This window comes from Tursiops truncatus, chromosome 1, assembly GCF_011762595.2.
Source record: "Tursiops truncatus isolate mTurTru1 chromosome 1, mTurTru1.mat.Y, whole genome shotgun sequence".
Classification (NCBI taxonomy): domain Eukaryota; kingdom Metazoa; phylum Chordata; class Mammalia; order Artiodactyla; family Delphinidae; genus Tursiops; species Tursiops truncatus.
Window position 1 is genome coordinate 149,422,662 of NC_047034.1, and position 21,574 is coordinate 149,444,235.

Genomic DNA, 21,574 nt, shown 5'->3' on the forward strand with positions numbered 1-21,574 from the left:
TACAAAAAAGTGACTCTACTGATTACTTTATGCTCAGGTAAATTACAACATTAGCTTAAACAAAATATAACTGGGAATGTGACACATTTTATGAATTACATTGTATAATAACAAAAACCCTTTGTAGTATATCTATTTTAATTCTTTCTGTCCATTAGTGGTAAAACTATGACTTAGTAGTGACTGGGTAGATAGCCTTAGGGGCATCCCAGACTTCACCTCCACAGTGTCCAATTTGTTTTATAGATTCCATCTCCTTCATAACTCCTTCTTCCCTTCTGTATTACACTCTGAGCCTTGTTTTTGGTTCTCATTCTTTAATTAATTATTTGTTAACATCCCCTGAAATCCCGGCTTCCAATCTGGTCCCTATCCAATCCACCCCTCTACTGTGACCACAGTGATTTTTCTAAAACACAAATCAGATCATGTTACTCTCCTCTTAAAATCATTTAGTGACTCTCCAGACCAACTATAACAGTTAGTCATTTGTACATTCAAAATATTTTTATGCCTCCAGTATGCTCCAGGAACACTGTTGGGTACTGATTCCAAACTCTCTAGCTTAGTATATGAGTCTCACCATGAAGTGGTTTCTGAAAATATCTCCAGGCACATTTCTCAGCATTGACTCACATGAACCAGTATGTATTATACATTGTTTCCTCTGCCAGAAATGTCTTTCCCATCTTCTTCATCCAGCTAACACTCAGCTTTCAAAATGGTCCTCAACATTACCTCTGCTGGAAGCCTTTTCTACCCATACTGACTCAGCGCCCCCCCCGAGTTTTCACTTTATCACAGAGCTTTCCACACTGAATTATAACCACTGGTTTCTTTCTTTCCTTCATTAGCTTGTAAGTTCCTTGCAAGTCCAAATTATTTCTAATTTGACTTTGTTCCTACATCCACTAGCACAAAGCCTGGCACATGGTAAGTTCTCAATAAATAATAACAATAAAGCTAATTGACATGTGAGGTACAATTCTAGAGCTTTATGTATATTATTTCATTTTCATGATCACCTTGTGGAGTAGTTCAGTTGCTCCCAGATTTTATAGAAATTGAGGCTCACAAAAGTTAAGCAACTTGTTCAAGGACATACTGCTAACAAGTGGTAGAGGAGGTCCATTTAAACCCAAAGCCTATACTCTTTTTTTTTTTTTTTTTTTTTTTGCGGTACGCGGGCCTCTCACTGTTGTGGCCTCTCCCGTTGTGGAGCACAGGCTCCGGACGCGCAGGCTCAGCGGCCATGGCTCACGGGCCCAGCCGCTCCGCGGCATGTGGGATCTTCCCAGACCGGGGCACAAACCCATGTTCCCTGCATTGGCAGGCGGACTCTCAACCACTGCGCCACCAGGGAAGCCCAAAGCCTATATTCTTAAGCGCTATCAAAACTGGCTTCCTGATAGTTTAATGTATGAATGGTTAAATGAACAAATGCAGTTTTCAACTAGCCTGTCTCTTACTCAATTACCCAGTTAATTTTGAATACCTGGGGAAATTCTTTCTGTAGGTTACTGCTCAGACATCTTTGTGATTCTGGTTTGGGATCCCCTCGTTCCAGTTTCCTCAAGAGTGTACTTCTTTCCATGAGTAAGTGTGCAATCTGTTCACTAGGGCTGCTCAGAGCTATTTCAGACAAGCCTTCTTGATACAATATTTCGACCTCCTTTATTTGCACTTCTGTTAGGAAGAAACACCAGAAACACAATTGTTAAAAGAAATGCAGGCAAATAACTAAAAAGTAGTGGGAAAAGGTTCTCAAAAGCCGTAGATATTCTTACTACCTGCAGAAGTTTAAAATTTGTTCTTGCATAACTTTAAAGTGTATTGTTTTAGTGAGTGCTTACTATGTGGCAGGTATTGTACTAAGCATTTGAGATAAATCTATCTTATTTAATCTTTACAACAACCCAGTGAGGTAGGAACCATGATTTTCCCTTTTAAGAAATGAGGGCTCAGGCACCAAGAAACCAAGAAACTTGTCCACAGTCACTCAACTAATCCTGCCAACATTCTCGATGATTTCAATATTCAGGTAGATGATTATTCCAGTCCCCTGGCTTTTCAGTTCCTTTACCAGCTAACTTCCAAAGATCTAGTCCTCTACCCCACTCAGCCACCTACTCCACAGTAATTCCCTAGACCTGGTCATTAGCCTCTATGGTTTCTGTAACTTCTCCCTAGCTTCAATTTCTAATATCTTATCCTCCATTCATCCCTTCTTATGTACTAGCAGCTCAATTTCAGTAATTTTTGACCATACTGGAAACTATCATCCATTGACTTTAAACACTTTTCAGTGTTCCTTATCCCATTCCTCTTCTCACTTACCCAGCTTAGATTCTATAGTCCATCATTACAATCACTACCTTGAAAACATTCACAACTCTCTTGCCCCTCTTTCCTTCCATTATACTTGGTGACAAAACTCCAACCTGTTTAAATCCAGCTCTTCACCAGCACACTCCAGAAGCTGGATGGGGCTACAGAAAACTGCACAGGTAGTGCTGAGAGGTTTCATTTCAAACTCACGACTACTAACCTCAAGTGAGCCCTTACTGCTGCCCAGCAATCCTCCTACATTCCCCTGCTTATTTCATCCCTCTCCCTCATCATATCTCTAATACCTCCTTCCCCATCCTCACTCTCACCTGAATACCCTACTTTTTTTTTTTTTTTTTTTTTTGGTACGCGGGCCTCTCACTGTTGTGGCCTCTCCCGTTGCGGAGCACAGGCTCCGGATGTGCAGGCTCAGCGGCCATGGCTCACGGGTCCAGCTGCTCCGCGGCATATGGGATCTTCCCAGACCGGGGCACGAACCCGTGTCCCCTGCATCAGCAGGCGGACTCTCGACCACTGCACCACCGGGGAAGCCCGAATACCCTACTTCTTATTTCACCGAGAAAAGAGAAGCACTCTGAAGAGAGCTTCCACAAGCTCCCCTACCAAATCTGCCACCTCCCCCGCACTCTTCCCTCTTGTGAGATGTAACAAACTACCCTTGGCTCCTAAGGCCAGCACCACCCCCGCCCCCTCCCCCCCTTGTACACTGGATCCCATTCCCTCTCCTCTCAAAGATAAAACTCCTGCAGTTGACTCTGATCTCTATTGCCTCATGCAGCTTTCTTCCCAACTAATCATCTTAGAGACATGGTATAACATCTCCCATTAAAAACAACAGTGATGAAAACAACAAAAGTTTTTCTTCAAACTCATAACGCCCTCCAGTTCCTCCACCATTTCTTCATTTCTCTTTGCAGCACAACTTCAAGAAAGTATCAAAAAAAAAAAAAGAAAGGATCAACCACAGCCACGTCCCCTCCCCTTCTCCTACCATTCTTTCCTGAATTCACTCCAGTGGCTTTCATATCCACCCCTCCACAGAAACAGCTCTCCTCAAAGTCACAATGACCCCCATGTGACCAAACCCAATGGTCAATCACCTGTCCTCACTCCACATAGCCTATCAATGGTATTTGACCCAATTGTTCCCTTCCTTTTCTTAAAACACTTCCATCATTTCTTTTATGGGACACCACACTCTGCTAGGTTTCCTCCTACCTTTCATGCCACTCCTTCTCAGACTCCTTTGCTGATTTCTTACCTTTCCAACCTCTAAACACTGGAATGACCTAGGGCCCAGCTCTGAATCTTCTTCTTTTTACTCCCTAGGTTATCTCCTACAGTCCTAAGGCTTTAAATATTTGCTATATGCTGATGACCCCCAAATTTACATCTCTAGTTCACGTTGCGTTCCAAACATATACAAAATTGCCTACTTGACCTTTCCACTTGGATGCCTAATATTCACATCCAATGTAGATGTCCAAAAGCAAACTCTTTACGGTGTTCCCCAAATAGGACCTCCCATGGTATCCCCCATCTGAGTAGTTAGGAACTCCAATATTTCAACTGCTCAGGCCAAAAAGCTTTGGGTCACCAGTGATTTCTCTCCTTTTCTCCCACCAACATGAAATCCATTACCAAATCATGTTAGCTCCACCTTCAAAAGACATCTTTTAATTACAGAAGCATTTCTGATGTGATTGAGGTATGTGTTCCTAAAACAAACAAGTAAACTTGTATTTCGCAAAACTGCTCTCTAAAAATAATGAGGTTTATGGAAAAAAGGTTGGCATAGAGCACTCAAAACCTTTGTCATTGTGTAGCTAGAGTGCTATAAAAAACACCGACAATCCTAATATTATACTGGTAGATTTAAACAGATGTGTCAAATTCCTAAAAAATAGAGGAATACTATAGCAAATATAGGACTCTGTATTCTTTTAAAAAATCAGGTTTACTGTAAAGGTGAGCTAATGAAGGAGCTGAGTCTGCAGAGTTGGAAACAAAGGCAAAACGCAAAAGATTAGCAATATCTTTGCAATAAGCACTTCCAAGGCAAAACATGTGGCCAAACAGCCCAGAAGAGGAACATGGGATGAACGGGCTTTATGTATAAACTCCAAGGCTTGCTGGCAGCCCAAATCACTAACATGCCGGGGAAAATTACATGTGAACTTCCACATTATAGTGGCATCACTCCCCTACTTCCCAATCCTTCGTGAGCTAATTTACGTTAGGAGCAGGGCATAGAGTAGCTTCTGCTTCTTACAGTATGGCAGATTAGAGCCCTGAACAGCCCGGCTGCCGAGAACAACTAAAAATGTCAGAAGAAATTTTTAAAACTCTTAAAATGCAACCACCATATGAACAAAACTAGAATGCAAGCTTTTGAGCCAGAAGAAGAAAACTCAATTATCCAATGGATAACAAGAAAGGGGAAAAAAATGAAACCCGAGTGTAGTACATATGAATTATGTCCTGTGATTAGCTCAATTTTCTCTGCACCTGAGATTCAAAATATAGAAAAACCTTCCATCAACAGACCATTATGAAAGGAAGTTCTAAAATGAAAAAAGGACAATGATCCCAAATGGGATATCTGAGATGCAAGGAAAAATGCTGAGCGAAGAAAATCATAAATGTGTGGCAAATGTAAATAATCACTGACCATATATCATAATAATATCTAATTTATGGAGTTAAACAAATACAGTATTCTAAAGGGGTCCTATCTGTATCTTCCCTTGTAGCTTTGGAGCACTTAACAAACATTTCCTGAGCCCTTAACATGCTAGGTACTTTACGAGGCCGGTGCTGTCAAAAACACGGAAACCAGGAAGACTAGAATGAGATCTCTGCCCCAGAAGCGCTGACACAGGTAGTTAGGACATAGTGTGGTAAGTGCTGTAATCGACATTAAAGAAAATCACCACTCTGTAATCTCTCACACACATTTGAGAATATTTCAGAATGCATACCTTAAAAAGACAGGCAGAAAATACACCTAAAACATTACAAATAGTTTTCTTTCTTTTTTATAAATTTATTTATTTATTTATTTTTGGCTGTGTTGGGTCTTCGTTGTTGCGCGCAGGCTTTCTCTAGTTGCCAAGAGCGGGGGGCTATTCTTCCTTGTGGTGCACGGGGGGCTATTCTTCCTTGTGGTGCACGGGCTTCTCATTGTGGGGGCTTCTCTGGTTGCAAAGCACGGACTATAAGCACGTGAGCTTCAGAAATTGTGGCTCGCGTGCTCTAGAGCGCAGGCTCAGCAGTTGTGGCACACGGGCTTAGTTGCTCCGCGGCATGTGGGATCTTCCTGGACCAGGGCTCGAACCCGTGTCCCCTGCATTGGCAGGCGGATTCTTAAACACTGCCCCACCAGAGAAGCCCTACAAGTACTTTTCTTGAGGTGGAGGATATGTCGTAATTTTTTTTCCTTCCTTCTACTTTTACACATTTCCCAAATTTTCTGTAATTGTCTCATGCTAATTATTAGAATTAGGGAAAAAATTAAAATTTACATGTTTACAAAAGGAAAAATTACCCGGTTTGAGTTGGAGCCCTTTAAACTCATGTCTAGGCTGCTTGCTTTCCTTTTCGTAACCATGAGAAAATGCTTCCTGCTCCTCTGGTAAGTTACAGACACGGTTTGCATAATTTTCTACCTAAGAAGAAAAGAATACATTTTCTTACAAGTCTATGAAGTGAAAGAGCCATTAAGAGATCACCATACTATCAATGTTTATAATCTAAGAAATAAACAGAAAATTCAACTTGGCTTAAGTGTGGGTCTCTCTCCCTAAACTTCCTTCCAGCTGTCATATGTTATCAGACACTGTTTCCCATAGATAGGATGACACATCACCACAAATTTCTGGGACAGTCACAATCGCTGATATTTTTTTCCATTAACAAATCAGGTTTCAAATCAAGTCTCCTTATCTATGGTTTAGGAAATATGGTCATGATACTCAGGAACAGAGAAGTATCGACACAGTATTTTATATCTTAAGCAAAACTCATGATTAAGATGTCTTAAATGCTAATAGGAGCTTGTATTAAAATAAACTATTGGGTATTCTTTAAAAATAGTTTCTGATTAATATGACAGCTTCACAAAAGGCACTTTTATGTGGCTAATAATAATAGATTGAAAGCTAACTATATGCTCCCGGTACTATGTTAAGGACATCAAATATTGAGTTTTCACCACAACCCTGTGACACTGTTATCTCCCACTTCATAGGTGAGGGCGGTTGAGAGAGGCTGACGGACTTGTGTTGTCAAGCAAAGCGGAAAGCGGGGAGCCGGACTTCACACTGAGGTGGGCCAGAGCCAGAGCCTGAGCTCTTACTGTGCCAAATTGCTTAGAAGGAGACTACCAAAATAACTGCATTTTGCTGAACTGTGTTGAAGCCTTTTTCCGGACAACTGCTCAGAATATGAACAAAAAGCTGAATGATATAGTAGAAGGAACACAGAACTGCAGTCCAACTTTATCACTCCCTGGTATGCTTCAGTTTCCTCCTCTTTAAAATGGCAGGAACAATACTACCTATTTCTAATAATAACAGTTATAATTTATTGAATACTTGCTGGGTGCCAAGTACGTATGTGAAATGTTTTCTACACGTTAATATGTGTAAACCTCACAAATCCTTTTGAAGGAGCTGTTATCATCTCCAACTTTCGGAAGAGAAATTTCAAGCTCAAAGAAGTTGAGTAACTTGCCCAAGGTTACACAGAGAGTCAGTGCCAAAGGCAATTTTTCACCCCCAACTGCCTAATGTTAAAGTTCATGGTCTACTATGCTATCCTGCTTTTGTTCTAAAGGAGCTGTACTCTTCTTTAAGAGTTTGGAAATCAAACTGCCCTCTAAGAGTTAAATTTAAAAATCAACAAGTTAGCTGAGCTGAGCTGTCAAAACACAACACAGTGATCTGCAAGCAACCTGAGAAAATTTTATTAACTCATTTAAAGAAAGTAGCTTATATTATAAGAAAGTAGGTTGATCAATACTGGACACATCAAAAAGAGTGATTAAAGAGTCAAAACGTGCCATTATCTGCTCATCTAAGGGCTAGGTACCCTGGTTCTAGGATGTAACAGGTCCAGAAATAAGGGCAGGTACGAATAGCTTTATGGTGTAAATCTGGCTATCTTAGCTACTAGTGCTCTAAAAAATTAGAATCATTCGTTCAGCAAGTAGACATTTGATTAAAATTTGGCTTCCTATGTAGTGTGCCTGTAGGGAAAAAAGGCATCAGTCACGGATACATGTGTCTGGTTCCTTTGGCAGTTATATTTCTCACTGTCAACTAAAAAGCTAGTATCTATTTTTCTACAAACTTCTCTGTGAGTTTGGTCAACACAAGGTCACCTTTGAGAAGCAGATCCACTCACAGTACACTGACTAATCAGGTTTCTAAGCCTACTAGGAGGAGAGTCAGCTAGAGGGTTGGTTATTGATACAAGGATGAATTTACCAAGATAATGAAAGCACGTTGAGCAGACCTATTTGGATAGTCAACTAGTCATCTCTGGGCAATGTCCTGTACATGTACTCTATTGGAAACCAATACAGCTTGTTGACATATTTCATTAAAAGAAAAGTGTACATGTGGGTGCTTTGCAAATTATACACTGATATTCAAATGCTGGTTTTTAATACGTTAATATAATGAAGGACAATGAACAAAACCAGAGCCATCTTTTTTCTTTTCTTTTTGGCTGCACTGCGCAGCATGCGGAACTTCCCTGACCAGGGATGGAACCCGTACGCCCTGCACTGGAAACATGGGGTCTTAACCATTGGACCACCAGGGAAGTCCCAAAACCACAGCTATCTTAAAACTTTATGATATTAGTTCTTACTTCTTTAATTTCTTCCATGTGCTTCCCTGACAGCTCTTCTAGATTTCTGGTAGCAGTCCTCAGCCTGTCTTTGCTGTAACAAGCACCAGACAAAGTAGAGTTGTTCTTCTGTAAAGGCAAGGAGTTCAATCCCTTCTTTCTCAAGATGGTGAAGTAAGTCTTCTAATTGAACTTTTCCCTTGATAAAAGACATAAGCATATGTGTAAGTATACACACGTGTAAGTATACAACTGAGCATGCAAGAAATCTCATATGTACAGTTAGACTCTCTACAAAGTATAGTTTAGTTTTCCTATTAATTAATGGTTATGTTATCCATTTATAATGATCACTTACATGAAATAGCTAGCAATACAAAAAATATTAAAGCTTTGAAGAGTTGTATTATATCTTCTAAAATAAGAAATGACATGAAATATATGCGTTAAAAAAAATCAGCTTTCTGTCTGCCCAGTTCTGAAGTTTGCAATTTAATAATATGAAAATCTCCCACAGGCCCCTTGCGATGTTATAAATTCCAAAGAAGTTTCTGTCTATTCTTTTGAATATTTAGAAATAAAAGGACTCCTCTGGAAGCTAGAGAGCCCATTAATTCTGTACTATCAAGGAACTATTTTGCTCACAGAATATGTCTTATAATTTTTGTTGACTTCTAAGTCATTCAACTCTCTTCTAAAACTTCTTGATCTAAGCCTGCCATAGATATTATCTTTAATTTTTTTTAACTTGGAAGTAGTCATGCTACATAACAGCTTGCACTACATGGTGGGGGAGATATAAATGTCTGCTGATTGATGAAGTGGTATCTGTATTACTAGAATCACTAACTGTGAATAAGACTTGCTGGTACAATCAAACATAACTTTTAACCAAGTTAATCTGACTCAGATTGTAGGGATAAGCACAACTGTTATTGTACTGCAGCTAGTCTACATAATTATATTCAGTTTTGCTTTTTAAGAGCAAAACTATATTTTGATTATTTTTATCTTTTCTTGCTAAGTTTTCCAGAGTCGCATCCTTTTCACATCAACAGTTTTTGTGGACGATAAACAGAATGTTAATTATCATCTGATAATTAAAAAACAAAAAAGGGGACCCAGATCTGAATCTTTGTGCCCCCATGTGTCCTCCCCATGACTTACAGCTAAAAGTCTTCTCGTGCTCCTCCCCACTCTACCCCCATCGTCTGGTCCGCACCGTTACCCTCCTCCCTACAAGGTTTTTTTAGCACTATTCAGTTCCTTGTGGTTTTAGTCCTGGGTATCAGGGCACACTAGGAATACATTACATTCTATGAGGCCTATTTGACAATACAGAAAAATGTTTATGTTATAATAAAGAGAAAAAGTAGACATAAAGGTATTATTACAACTATGGTGAAAACCAGACACAGAAGGAAAAGAATGGAAGCAAACACATCAAAATGTTAAAACACAGTTGTGATAAACTGATGAGATTGTGAATAATTAGAAAACAAATGTTTGAATTATTACATGTCCTATACTGGGAGTTGTTTGCCCCCGGAGAGTAGCATAGCCCCCACCCGCCATGTTGTGGGGTGGAGTGGGAGAGTCTTAGGCTGGAGGAAGTGGAAAGGAGAAGGGGATGGGGGATACTGAGAATACCTTTGGATCCTTGGCTTCTGGGAGACTTGGGGTATCGGAAGGTAAGCAGGGATATAGGAAGAAGGGGCTTGGCCGGTCAGGAGGGCGGTAGAGGCTGCAAGTCAATACCCAACTCATCCAAGCTCCTAGACTGAACACCCTTCCAAAGCCAGAGATCTTTAACCTCCATTCCACTTAGTCATCCATGCCCATGGCTACAACCAAGCTCTTGCCATAGCCTAAACTACTGTTGAAATCCTGCAGTCCTCAGCTCCAAATGTCCCACTCTGATCACCACCTTCTGCTCTTTTCTGTGTGTGTGGTAAATTCATGAAACTGAAAATTTACCATTTTAACCATACTTAAGTGTGGAATTCAGTGGCATTAAGCACGTTCACACTGTTGTGCAATCATCACCACTATCCATTTTCAGAACTTTTCATTATCCCAAACATAAACTCTGTACCCATTAAGCAATGAGTCCCCATTTCCCACTGTATTCTTCTTTCTGTAGCTATAAATCTGCCTATTCTAGGTACCTCATATAGGTGGAATCCCACATTTGTCCTTTTATTTCTGGCTTATTTCCCTTAGCATAATGTCTTTAGGTTTCATCCACTTTATAGCATGGATCAGAATTTCCTTCCTTTTTAAGGTGTAATAACATGGAATTGTATGTATTTTGTTTATCCATTCATCTGTTGATGGACATTTGGGTTGTTTCCACCTTTTGACCATTGTGAATAATGCTGCTATGAACACTGGTGTAACAAGCATCTGTTTCAGTCCCTGCTCGTTGTTTTGGAATTGCTGGATATATAAATCTATGTTTAACTTTTTGAGGAACTGCCATAAAAATATAAATAATAACCATAGTAATGGGTATGAAGTTGTTGCTTTCTTAAACTATACTTATTCTATAATAATAATTGAACCCTCCAGTCCCTGGACCATTACATCCTCTCTCAAACTACCAGAAACTCTTTGGTTTCACTTATTTCCCCCTCAAGCCTGGACCCAACTGTTGTTCATTTCAATCAATCTCTCACCAATGTCCCCAGTTATCTAGCTCCTTGTCTCACCTCCCCTGCAAACCCAAACCCAGGGGAAAGTTTGACCATTTGACTTTCCTCTGCCTAATTTTAGTTTGCTGAGTTGCTGGTAGAGAAAAACGCAACAAGTATGCAGACCGGAGCCACTACAAATCCATGGTCTGCAGCCTGGGCCAAGCTCCTTTACTTGCATAGGTCATTCTATGCGCTTCGCCAGTTTCTGCTACCATTTCACTCTGTAAATATTCAGGATTTCCATCTCTCCCATCAAACTCCAAATCTCACGTCTCCCCTCCACCTCTCCCACCAAACTCCAAATCTCACCTCTCCCCTCTGCTGGTCGACGACCTTGTCTCCCATAGCACTAGTAAAACTAAGGCCATCATAAAACTCTGGATATCACCACCGGCGTTCGTTAGCGGCTGCATAAACCTGGGAAGTTTTCTTTGTCTTTAAGATCCGTGATTCTCCTGCGACTTGTTAAACTAAAAGTTACAATGGTTAGCACAACAAACTCCACCATTAGGAAACTCTTCTGTTTAGAAATAAAGACTATCGGAAGATGGTGGAAGAGTAAGACACGGAGATCACCTTCCTCCCCACACATACACCAAAAATGCATCTACACGTGTAACAACTCCTACAGAACACCTACTGAACGCTGGCAGAAGACCTCAGACCTCCCAAAAGGCAAGAAACTCCCCCACGTACCTGGGTAGGGCAAAAGAAAAACGAATAGGCCCGTGAGCCATGACCGCTGAGCCTGCGCGTCCGCAGCGCAGCGGGAGAGGCCACAACAGTGAGAGGCCCGCGTACCAGGAAAAAAAAAAAAAAAGAATAAACAGAGACAAAAGGATAGGGACGGGACCTGCGCCAGTGGGAGGGAGCTGTGAAGGAGGAAAGGTTTCCACAGACTAGGAAGCCACTTCGCGGGTGGAGACTGTGGGTGGCGGAGGGGGAAAGCTTCGGTGCCGTGGGGAAGAGCGCAGCAACAGGGTGCGGAGGGCAAAGCGCAGAGATTCCCGCACAGAGGATGGGTGCCGACCGGCACTCACCAGCCCGAGAGGCTTGCCTGCTCACCCGCAGGGGAGGGCGGGTATGGGAGTTGAGGCTCGGGCTTTGGTCGGAGCTCCGGGAGAGGACTGGGGTTGGCGGCGTGAACACAGCTTGCAGGGGGCTAGTGCACCACAGCTAGCCGAGAGGGAGTCCGGGAAAAAGTCTGGAGCTGTCTAAGCGGCAAGAGACTTTTTTCTTCCCTCTATGTTTCCTGGTGCGTGAGGAGAGGGGATTAAGAGCGCTGCTTAACGGAGCTCCAGAGACGGGCGCGAGCCGCGGCTAAAAGCACAGACCCCAGAGACGGGCATGAGATGCTAAGGTTGCTGCTGCCGCCACCAAAAAGCCTGTGTGAGAGCACAGGTTACTATCCACACCCCCCTTCCGGGGAGCCTGTGCAGCCCGCCACTGCCAGGGTCCCGGGATCCAGGGACAACTTCCCCGGGAGAACTCACGGCGCGCCTCAGGCTGGTGCAACGTCACGCCGGCCTCTGCCGCCGCAGGCTCGCCCCGCACTCCGTACTCCTCCCTCCCCCCGGCCTGAGTGAGCCCGAGTCCCCGAAGAAGCTGCTTCTTTAACCCCGTCCTGTCTGAGCGAAGAACAGATGCCCTCAGGCGACCTACACGCAGAGGCGGGGCCAAATCCAAAGTTGAGCCCCGGGAGCTATGCGAACCGAGAAGAGAAAGGGAAATCTCTCCCAGCAGTCTCAGGAGCAGTGGATTAAATCTCCACAACCAACTTGATGTACCTGCATCTGTGGAATACCTGAAGAGACAACGAACCATCCCAAATTGAGGAGGTGGACTTTGAAAGGTTTATGATTTTTTCCCCTTTTCCTCTTTTTGTGAGTATGTATATGTATGCTTCTGTGTGAAATTCTCTCTGTATAGCTTTGCTTCCACCATTTGTCCTAGGGTTCTATCCGTCCGTTTTTTTGTTTAGTTTTTTTTCTTAATAATTATTTTTTTATTTTAATAACTTCATTATATTTTATCTTATTTTATTTTACTTTATCTTCTTTCTTTTTTCCTTCCTTCCCTTCATCCTTCCTTGCTCCCTCCCTCCCTCCTTTCTTTCTTTCTTTTTCTTTCTTTCATTCTTTCTACTTCTACTAATTCTTTCTTTCTACTTGTTCTCCCTTTTATTCTGAGCCGTGTGGATGAAAGGCTCTTGGTGCTACAGCCAGGAGTCAGTGCTGTGCCTCTGAGGTGGGAGAGCCAACTTCAGAACACTGGTCCACAAGAGACCTCCCAGCTCCACATAATATCAAACAGCGAAAATCTCCCAGAGATCTCCATCTCAGCACCAGCACCCAGCTTCACTCAACGACCAGCAAGTTCCAGTGCTGGAGACCCTATGCCAAACAACTAGCAAGACAGGAACACAACCACACCCATTAGCAGAGAGGCTGCCTAAAATCATAATAAGTCCACAGACACCCCAAAACACACCACCAGACGTGGACCGGCCCACCAGAAAGAAAAGATCAAGCCTCATCCACCAGAACACAGGCACTAGTCCCCTCCACCAGGAAGCCTACACAACCCACTGAACCAACCTTAGCCACTGGGGACAGACACCAAAAACAACGGGAACTACCAGCCTGCAGCCTGCAAAACGGAGACCCCAAACACAGTAAGATAAGCAAAATGAGAAGACAGAGAAACACACAGCAGATGAAGGAGCAAGATAAAAACCCACCAGACCTAACAAATGAAGAGGAAATAGGCAGTCTACCTGAAAAAGAATTCAGAATAATGATAGTAAAGATGATCCAAAATCTTGGAAATAGAATAGACAAAATGCAAGAAACATTTAACAAGGGCCTAGAAGAACTAAAGATGAAACAAACAACGATGAACAACACAATGAATGAAATTAAAAATACTCTAGAAGGGATCAATAGCAGAATAACTGAGGCAGAAGAACGGATAAGTGACCTGGAAGATAAAATAGTGGAAATAACTACTGCAGAGCAGAATAAAGAAAAAAGAATGAAAAGAATGGAGGACAGTCTCAGAGACCTCTGGGACAACATTAAACGCACCAACATTCGAATTATAGGGGTTCCAGAAGAAGAAGAGAAAAAGAAAGGGACTGAGAAAATATTTGAAGAGATTATAGTTGAAAACTTCCCTAATATGGGAAAGGAAATAGTTAATCAAGTCCAGAAAGCACAGAGAGTCCCATACAGGACAAATCCAAGGAGAAACACGCCAAGACACATGTTAATCAAACTGTCAAAAATTAAATACAAAGAAAACATATTAAAACCAGCAAGGGAAAAACAACAAATAACACACAAGGGAATCCCCATAAGGTTAACAGCTGATCTTTCAGCAGAAACTCTGCAAGCCAGAAGGGAGTGGCAGGACATACTGAAAGTGATGAAGGAGAAAAACCTACAACCAAGATTACTCTACCCAGCAAGGATCTCATTCAGATTTGATGGAGAAATTAAAACCTTTACAGACAAGCAAAAGCTGAGAGAGTTCAGCACCACCAAACCAGCTCTACAACAACTGCTAAAGGAACTTCTCTAGGCAAGAAACACAAGAGAAGGAAAAGACTTACACTAACAAACCCACAACAATTAAGAAAATGGGAATAGGAACATACATATCGATAATTACCTTAAATGTAAATGGATTAAATGCTCCCACCAGAAGACACATATTGGCTGAATGGATACAAAAACAAGACCCATATATCTGCTGTCTACAAGAGACCCACTTCAGACCTAGAGACACATACAGACTGAAAGTAAGGGGATGGAAAAAGATATTCCATGCAAATGGAAACCAAAAGAAAGCTGGAGTAGCAATTCTCGCATCAGACAAAATAGACTTTAAAATAAAGACTATTAGAAGAGACAAAGAAGGACACTACATAATGATCAAGGGATCGATCCAAGAAGAAGATATAACAATTGTAAATATTTATGCACCCAACAAAGGAGTACCTCAATACATAAGGCAAATACTAACAGCCATAAAAGGGGAAATTGACAGTAACACATTCATAGTAGGGGACTTTAACACCCCACTGTCACCAATGGACAGATCATCCAAAATGAAAATAAATAAGGAAACACAAGCTTTAAATGATACATTAAACAAGATGGACTTAATTGACACTTATAGGAAATTCCATCCAAAAACAACAGAATACACATTTTTCTCAAGTGCTCATGGAACATTCCCCAGGATAGATCATATCTTGCATCACAAATCAAGCCTTGGTAAATTTAAGAAATTGAAATTGTATCAAGTATCTTTTCCGACCACAGGATTTGAGACTAGATATCAATTACAGGAAAAGATCTGTAAACAATACAAACATATGGAGGCTAAACAATACACTACTTAATAACAAAGTGATCACTGAAGAAATCAAAGAGGAAATAAAAAAATACCTAGAAACAAATGACAATGGAGACACGACAACCCAAAACCTATGGGATGCAGCAAAAGCAGTTCTAAGAGGGAAGTTTATAGCAATACAATTCTAACTTAAGAAACAGGAAACATCTCGAATAAACAACCTAACCTTGCACCTAAAGCAATTAGAGAAAGAAGAACCAAAAAAACCCGAAAGTAGCAAAAGGAAAGAAATCATAAAAATCAGATCAGAAATAAATGAAAAATAAATGAAGGAAACAATAGCAAAGATCAATAAAACTAAAACCTGGTTCTTTGAGAATATAAACAAAATTGATAAACCATTAGCCAGACTCATCAAGAAAAAAAGGGAGAAGACTCAAATCAATAGAATTAGAAATGAAAAAGGAGAAGTAACAACTGACATTGCAGAAATACTAAAGATCATGTGAGATTACTACAAGCAACTCTATGACAATAAAATGGACAACCTGGAAGAAATAGACAAATTCTTAGAAATGCACAACCTTCCAAGACTGAATCAGGAAGAAATAGAAAATATGAACAGACCAATCACAAGCACTGAAATTGAAACTGTGATTAAAAATCTTGCAACAAACAAAAGCCCAGGACCAGATGGCTTCACAGGCGAATTCTATCAAACATTTATAGAAGAGCTAACACCTATCCTTCTCAAATTCTTCCAAAATATAGCAGAGGGAGGAACACTCCCAAACTCATTCTACGAGGCCACCATCACCTTGACACCAAAACCAGACAAGGATGTCACAAAGAAAACTACAGGCCAATATCACTGATGAACATAGATGCAAAAATCCTCAACAAAATACTAGCAAACAGAATCCAACAGCACATTAAAAGGATCATACACCATGATCAAGTGGGGTTTATTCCAGGAATGCAAGGATTCTTCAATATAGGCAAATCAATCAATGTGATAAACTATGTTAACAAATTGGAGGAGAAAAACCATATGATTATCTCAATAGATTCAGAGAAAGCTTCTGACAAAATTCAACACCCATTTATGATAAAACCCCTGCAGAAAGTAGGCATAGAGGGAACTTTCCTCAACATAATAAAAGCCATATATGACAAACCCACAGCCAACATCATACTCAATGGTGAAAATCTGAAAGCATGTCCACTAAGATCAGGAACAAGACAAGGTTGCCCACTCTCACCCCTCTTATTCAACAGAGTTTTGGAAGTTTTAGCCACAGCAATCAGAGAAGAAAAGGAAATAAAAGGAATCCAAATCAGAAAAGAAGAAGTAAAGCTGTCACTGTTTGCAGATGACATGATACTATACATAGAGAATGCTAAAGATGCTACCAGAAAACTACTACAGCTAATCAATGAATTTGGTAAAGTAGCAGGATACAAAATTAATGTACAGAAATCTCTGGCATTCCTATACACTAATGATGAAAAATCTGAAAGTGAAATCAAGAAAACACTCCCATTTACAAGTGCAACAAAAAGAATAAAATACCTAGGAATAAACCGACTTAAGGAGACAAAAGACCTGTATGCAGAAAATTATAAGACACTGATGAAAGAAATTAAAGATGATACAAATAGATGGAGAGATATACCATGTTCTTGGATTGGAAGAATCAACATTGTGAAAATGACTCTACTACCCAAAGCAATCTACAGATTCAATGCAATCCCTATCAAACTACCACTGGCATTTTTCCCAGAACTAGAACAAAAAATTTCACAATTTGTATGGAAACACAAAAGACCCCAACGAGCCAAAGCAATCTTGAGAACGAAAAATGGAGCTGGCGCAATCCGGCTCCCTGACTTCAGACTATACTACAAAGCTACAGTAATCAAGACAGCATGGTACTGGCACAAAAAACGAAAGATAGATCAATGGAACAGGATAGAAAGCCCAGAGATAAAGCCATGCACATATGGTCACCTTATCTTTGATAAAGGAGGCAGGAATATACAGTGGAGAAAGGACAGCCTCTTCAATAAGTGGTGCTGGGAAAACTGAATAGGTACATGTAAAAGCATGAGATTAGATCAGTCCCTAACACCACACACAAAAATAAGCTCAAAATGGATTAAAGACCTAAATATAAGGCCAGAAACTATCAAACTCTTAGAGGAAAACATAGGCAGAACACTCTATGACATAAATCACAGCAAGATCCTTTTTGACCCACCTCCTAGAGAAATGGAAATAAAAACAAAAATAAACAAATGGGACCTAATGAAACTTAAAAGCTTTTGCACGGCAAAGGAAACCATAAACAAGACCAAAAGACAACCCTCAGAATGGGAGAAAATATTTGCAAATGAAGCAACTGACAAAGGATTAATTTCCAAAATTTATAAGCAGCTCATGCAGCTCAATAACAAAAAAACAAACAACCCAATCCAAAAATGGGCAGAAGACCTAAATAGACATTTCTCCAAAGAAGATATGCAGACTGCCAACAAACACATGCAAGAATGCTCAACTTCGTTAATCATTAGAGAAATGCAAATGAAAATTACAATGACATATCACCTCACACCACTCAGAATGGCCATCATCAAAAAAATCTAGAAACAATAAATGCTGGAGAGGGTGTGGAGAAAAGGGAACCCTCTTGCACTGCTGGTGGGAATGTTAATTGGTATAGCCACTATGGAGAACAGTATGGAGGTCCCTTAAAAAACTAAAAATAGAACTACCATATGACCCAGCAATCCCACTACTGGGCATATACCCTGAGAAAACCATAATTCAAAAAGAGTCATGTACCAAAATGTTCATTGCAGATCTATTTACAATAGCCCGGAGATGGAAACAACCTAAGTGTCCATCATCGGATGAATGGATAAAGAAGATGTGGCACATATATACAATGGAATATTACTCAGCCATAAAAAGAAACGAAATTGAGGTATTTGTAGTGAGGTGGAGGCACCTGGAGTCTGTCATACAGAGTGAAGGAAGTCAGAAAGAGAAAGACAAATACCGTATGCTAACACATATATATGGAATTTAAGAGAAAAAAAATGTCATGAAGAACCTAGGGATAAGACAGGAATAAAGACACAGACCTACTAGAGAATGGACTTGAGGATATGGGGAGGGGGAAGGGTAAGCTGTGACAAAGCAAGAGAGAGGCATGGACATATATACACTACCAAACGTAAGGTAGATAGCTAGTGGGAAGCAGCCGCATAGCACAGGGAGATCAGCTCGGTGCTTTGTGACCGCCTGGATGGGTGGGATAGGGAGGGAGGGAGACGCAAGAGGGAAGAGATATGGGAAAGTATGTGTATGTATAAGTGGTTCACTTTGTTATAAAGCAGAAACTAAACCCCATTGTAAAGCAATTATACTCTAATAAAGATGTAAAAAAAAAAAAAGATGGACTGCAAATCATGAAGGACATATTTCTAAACTAAGTGGCAAATTAAGCTATTAGGAAATGATAAATATATTTGATTATATAAAAATTTAAAGCATCTATACAATTAACATTAAAGTTAAAAGAAAAAAAAAGAAATAAAGACTATCCAATCCCCTCCCCCCCCAAAAAAACACAAAAAAACTCTGGCAGCTTCTTCTGCTACCACCAATACACTAACCTTCCTCTTTCCCTCCAGGAGGAGCTTTCCATCCTCCTAACCAAAGCTAATTCCTTTACCTGTGTTCTAGATCCCATCTTCTATTGCTTCCTCAAGGAAGCTTCTTCTTTTCTGTTTGCTCATTATCTCCCTCTCTATTGACGTTGTGCCCTTAGGTCAAGAGGTCTCTGATCTTGAAAATAAAGATACAAAAATATCTCTTCTTTGATCCCACCACATCCCCCCCAAGTTACTTTCCTCTTTCTCATGTCTTCCACACTCCTCAAATCACTGCATTTGGCTTCTGCTCTTACAACGATGCTCAAAATGCCAAATCCAGGGAATTCCCTGGTGGTCCAGTGGTTAGGACTCTCCGCTGTCACTGCCGAGGGCCCAGGTTAAATCCCTGGTCGAGGAACCACAAGCCGTGTGGCCAAAATTTAAATAATTAATTTAAAAAAATGCCAAATCCAACTGGACGTGTTTCTGCTCTTTTTATATACGACCTCTGTGCAGTATCTGCCCACTCATTTCTCTGTTCTATGATGTCACGTCACTTTCTTCTGTTTTCACTCTTACCTCCCCGGCCTTTCCTCCCCTGTGTTCTTCCTGGGCTCCTCTTCCACAGACCTGTCAAACGTCCTCATTCTTAAGGACCCTGCCTTTGGCTCTCTGCCCTTCTCACTCTCACGGGGATGAATAGCTTGGGCAAAGGAGTCTGACATACCTTCGTTCAATCCCTGGCTCCAATCACTGTATAGCTGTGTGACTAACACAAGTCATATAACTTTTTAAAACTTTGCTTTCCCCCAGATAGAATGGATATAATAGTAATGCCTACCTCATTGGGTTGTTAGGAGGATTAAATAACAATGCATCTCTGCTAAGCTCCAGCTCGATCTAGAAAAAGTGGAAAGAAACAGAAATACACTGAAGTTAGAACAAATACAAGTGCAGGTGGCAGAAACTGCCAGTTGTCCTTCAATATGTATTCTTCCCTTTTTCTGCAGAAATAAGACATTTAATTTTTTTGACTGATCACAGGGATGCCTGCTTTCAGCTTGATACAGCTGTGTGACTAAGGTCTGACCAATGGGATGTAAATGGAATTGTGTGCCACCTAGCCTAGGAAATGTCCTCGAAGGAACAGGATGTCCTCTTCCTCTTCCTCTTCCTTTCTACTGGCTGGAATGCAGACAAGATAGCTTGAACCTCGAGCAGCCATCCCAGACACCGTGAGGCGGAAGCCACAGGCCATGGAGAACATAGTAACGCAAGAGAAGAAATCTGAGTCTCTGGCAATTTCAAAATGCTGCCCTATCAGTTCTGGGCTGCTTTATTCTTGACTTTTATGTGAGAGAAATACATTTCTTTCTCAAGCCATTACTATTTTGAGTTTTCTCACCTTTACAGCTGACCAATCCCAACTACTCAGGAGGGTTACTGGAAGAATATGATACAAGAGCATATGCTGCAAACTAAACCTAGCTACATGGGAAATGGATATGGAACTGCACAGCCATTACTAGTCTATCCTGACCCATGAGGTCTTTGTCTATGGGTTTCCTTGTGAATCTGCTCCCATTTACTTGTTTCTCTACATGGATGGACTTTCTCTGCTTGCTTACTCATCAGCTAAAAACAGCCATCCAAGTCCTAAGCCTATGTAATTTTTCAGATTAAGTCATTCCTGTTATCTACCTCTTAGTTCAAATTTATGAAAGACAGACAATTATTTGTTGCTCACCCAACGAATTACATCCCTCTTTCTGAAGTTAGTTGTCCAGTATTCCTCATTCAGTCAGTTGTGGCTGGGATAGGTTGGAAGTAGGGGTACAAATACGGCCACCAAAGCCTACTCTTTTTAAGCAAGCATTGGTGGAGAGGTACAAGTTCCAGGGGAGAGTATGTAGGCTAGGAAGGCAGTACAAAATGAGTCTACTATTTAAGACCAATGCATATCCAACTCTCTAGTGAACAACTCAGTTTGAACAATCCACTCATCTTTCTCTTACACCTGCTCCTCCTTCTGTATTCCACAGTTAATAAAATCACCATCAATATATAGCCTCCCAAGCCAGAAACCTAGGGGTTATCCTTAGCCCCTCCTTATTCATCCCACTCTCATGGACAACCAGTCCTGAATTTGTAGGTTCTACATCTTTTATGATTTTCCAGTTCATCCTCTCTTAGTTTAGCCTCTCCTCATCATTTGCCCAACTTAGGGTAATAGCATCCTTAACTGACTCCCCTGCTCCCAGGCTGGCCCCCATTCAGTCTGTACTCCACAAAGCTCTCAGACTGACCCTTGTGAATGCAAGTCACTTGCCACTTAACATTCGCATTGCTTTCAGGAAGAGTTCCAACCCTTAGCTTGGCACCAGAGAGTCTCCACAAGCTGGTTCTCGCCTGTCTCTCTCGTCTTATCTCCTGCCACACCTTGACAGCCCTTCATGCCAGTGTACGGATTGATCCCCATCATGCTGCTTATTCCATGACTTTGAATATTTGGGTCCCTCTGCCTGGAATCCTGGGTCCTTCTGCCTGTTCTGCTCTGACATCCCAGAACTAACATTTTTCCAGTGGATTTATTGAGACCCGATAGTTGAGCAATTCAAAAATTCTAAAAATGCAGATCTTGAGGTAATACA

At 41.0% G+C, this 21,574-nt stretch overlaps 1 protein-coding gene across 2 annotated transcripts in view; it reads right to left on the reverse strand.

Moving 5' to 3' along the window:
- Positions 1-21,574, reverse strand: part of CCDC30 (coiled-coil domain containing 30) — a 171,985-nt gene that overhangs the window by 147,623 nt on the left and 2,788 nt on the right. The window contains exons 3-6 of one of the 2 annotated variants that reach the window (XM_073791227.1): positions 19,765-19,823; positions 8,227-8,404; positions 5,897-6,017; positions 1,496-1,686 (exon numbers count right to left, since the gene is read on the reverse strand). In XM_073791227.1, the coding sequence (XP_073647328.1) occupies positions 1,496-1,686; positions 5,897-6,017; positions 8,227-8,244 (330 nt within the window). In that variant the 5' untranslated portion in view covers positions 8,245-8,404; positions 19,765-19,823. Of the gene's footprint in view, positions 1-1,495; positions 1,687-5,896; positions 6,018-8,226; positions 8,405-19,764; positions 19,824-21,574 lie in introns of those variants that run through there. The other variant, XM_073791230.1, reaches the window with a different exon arrangement.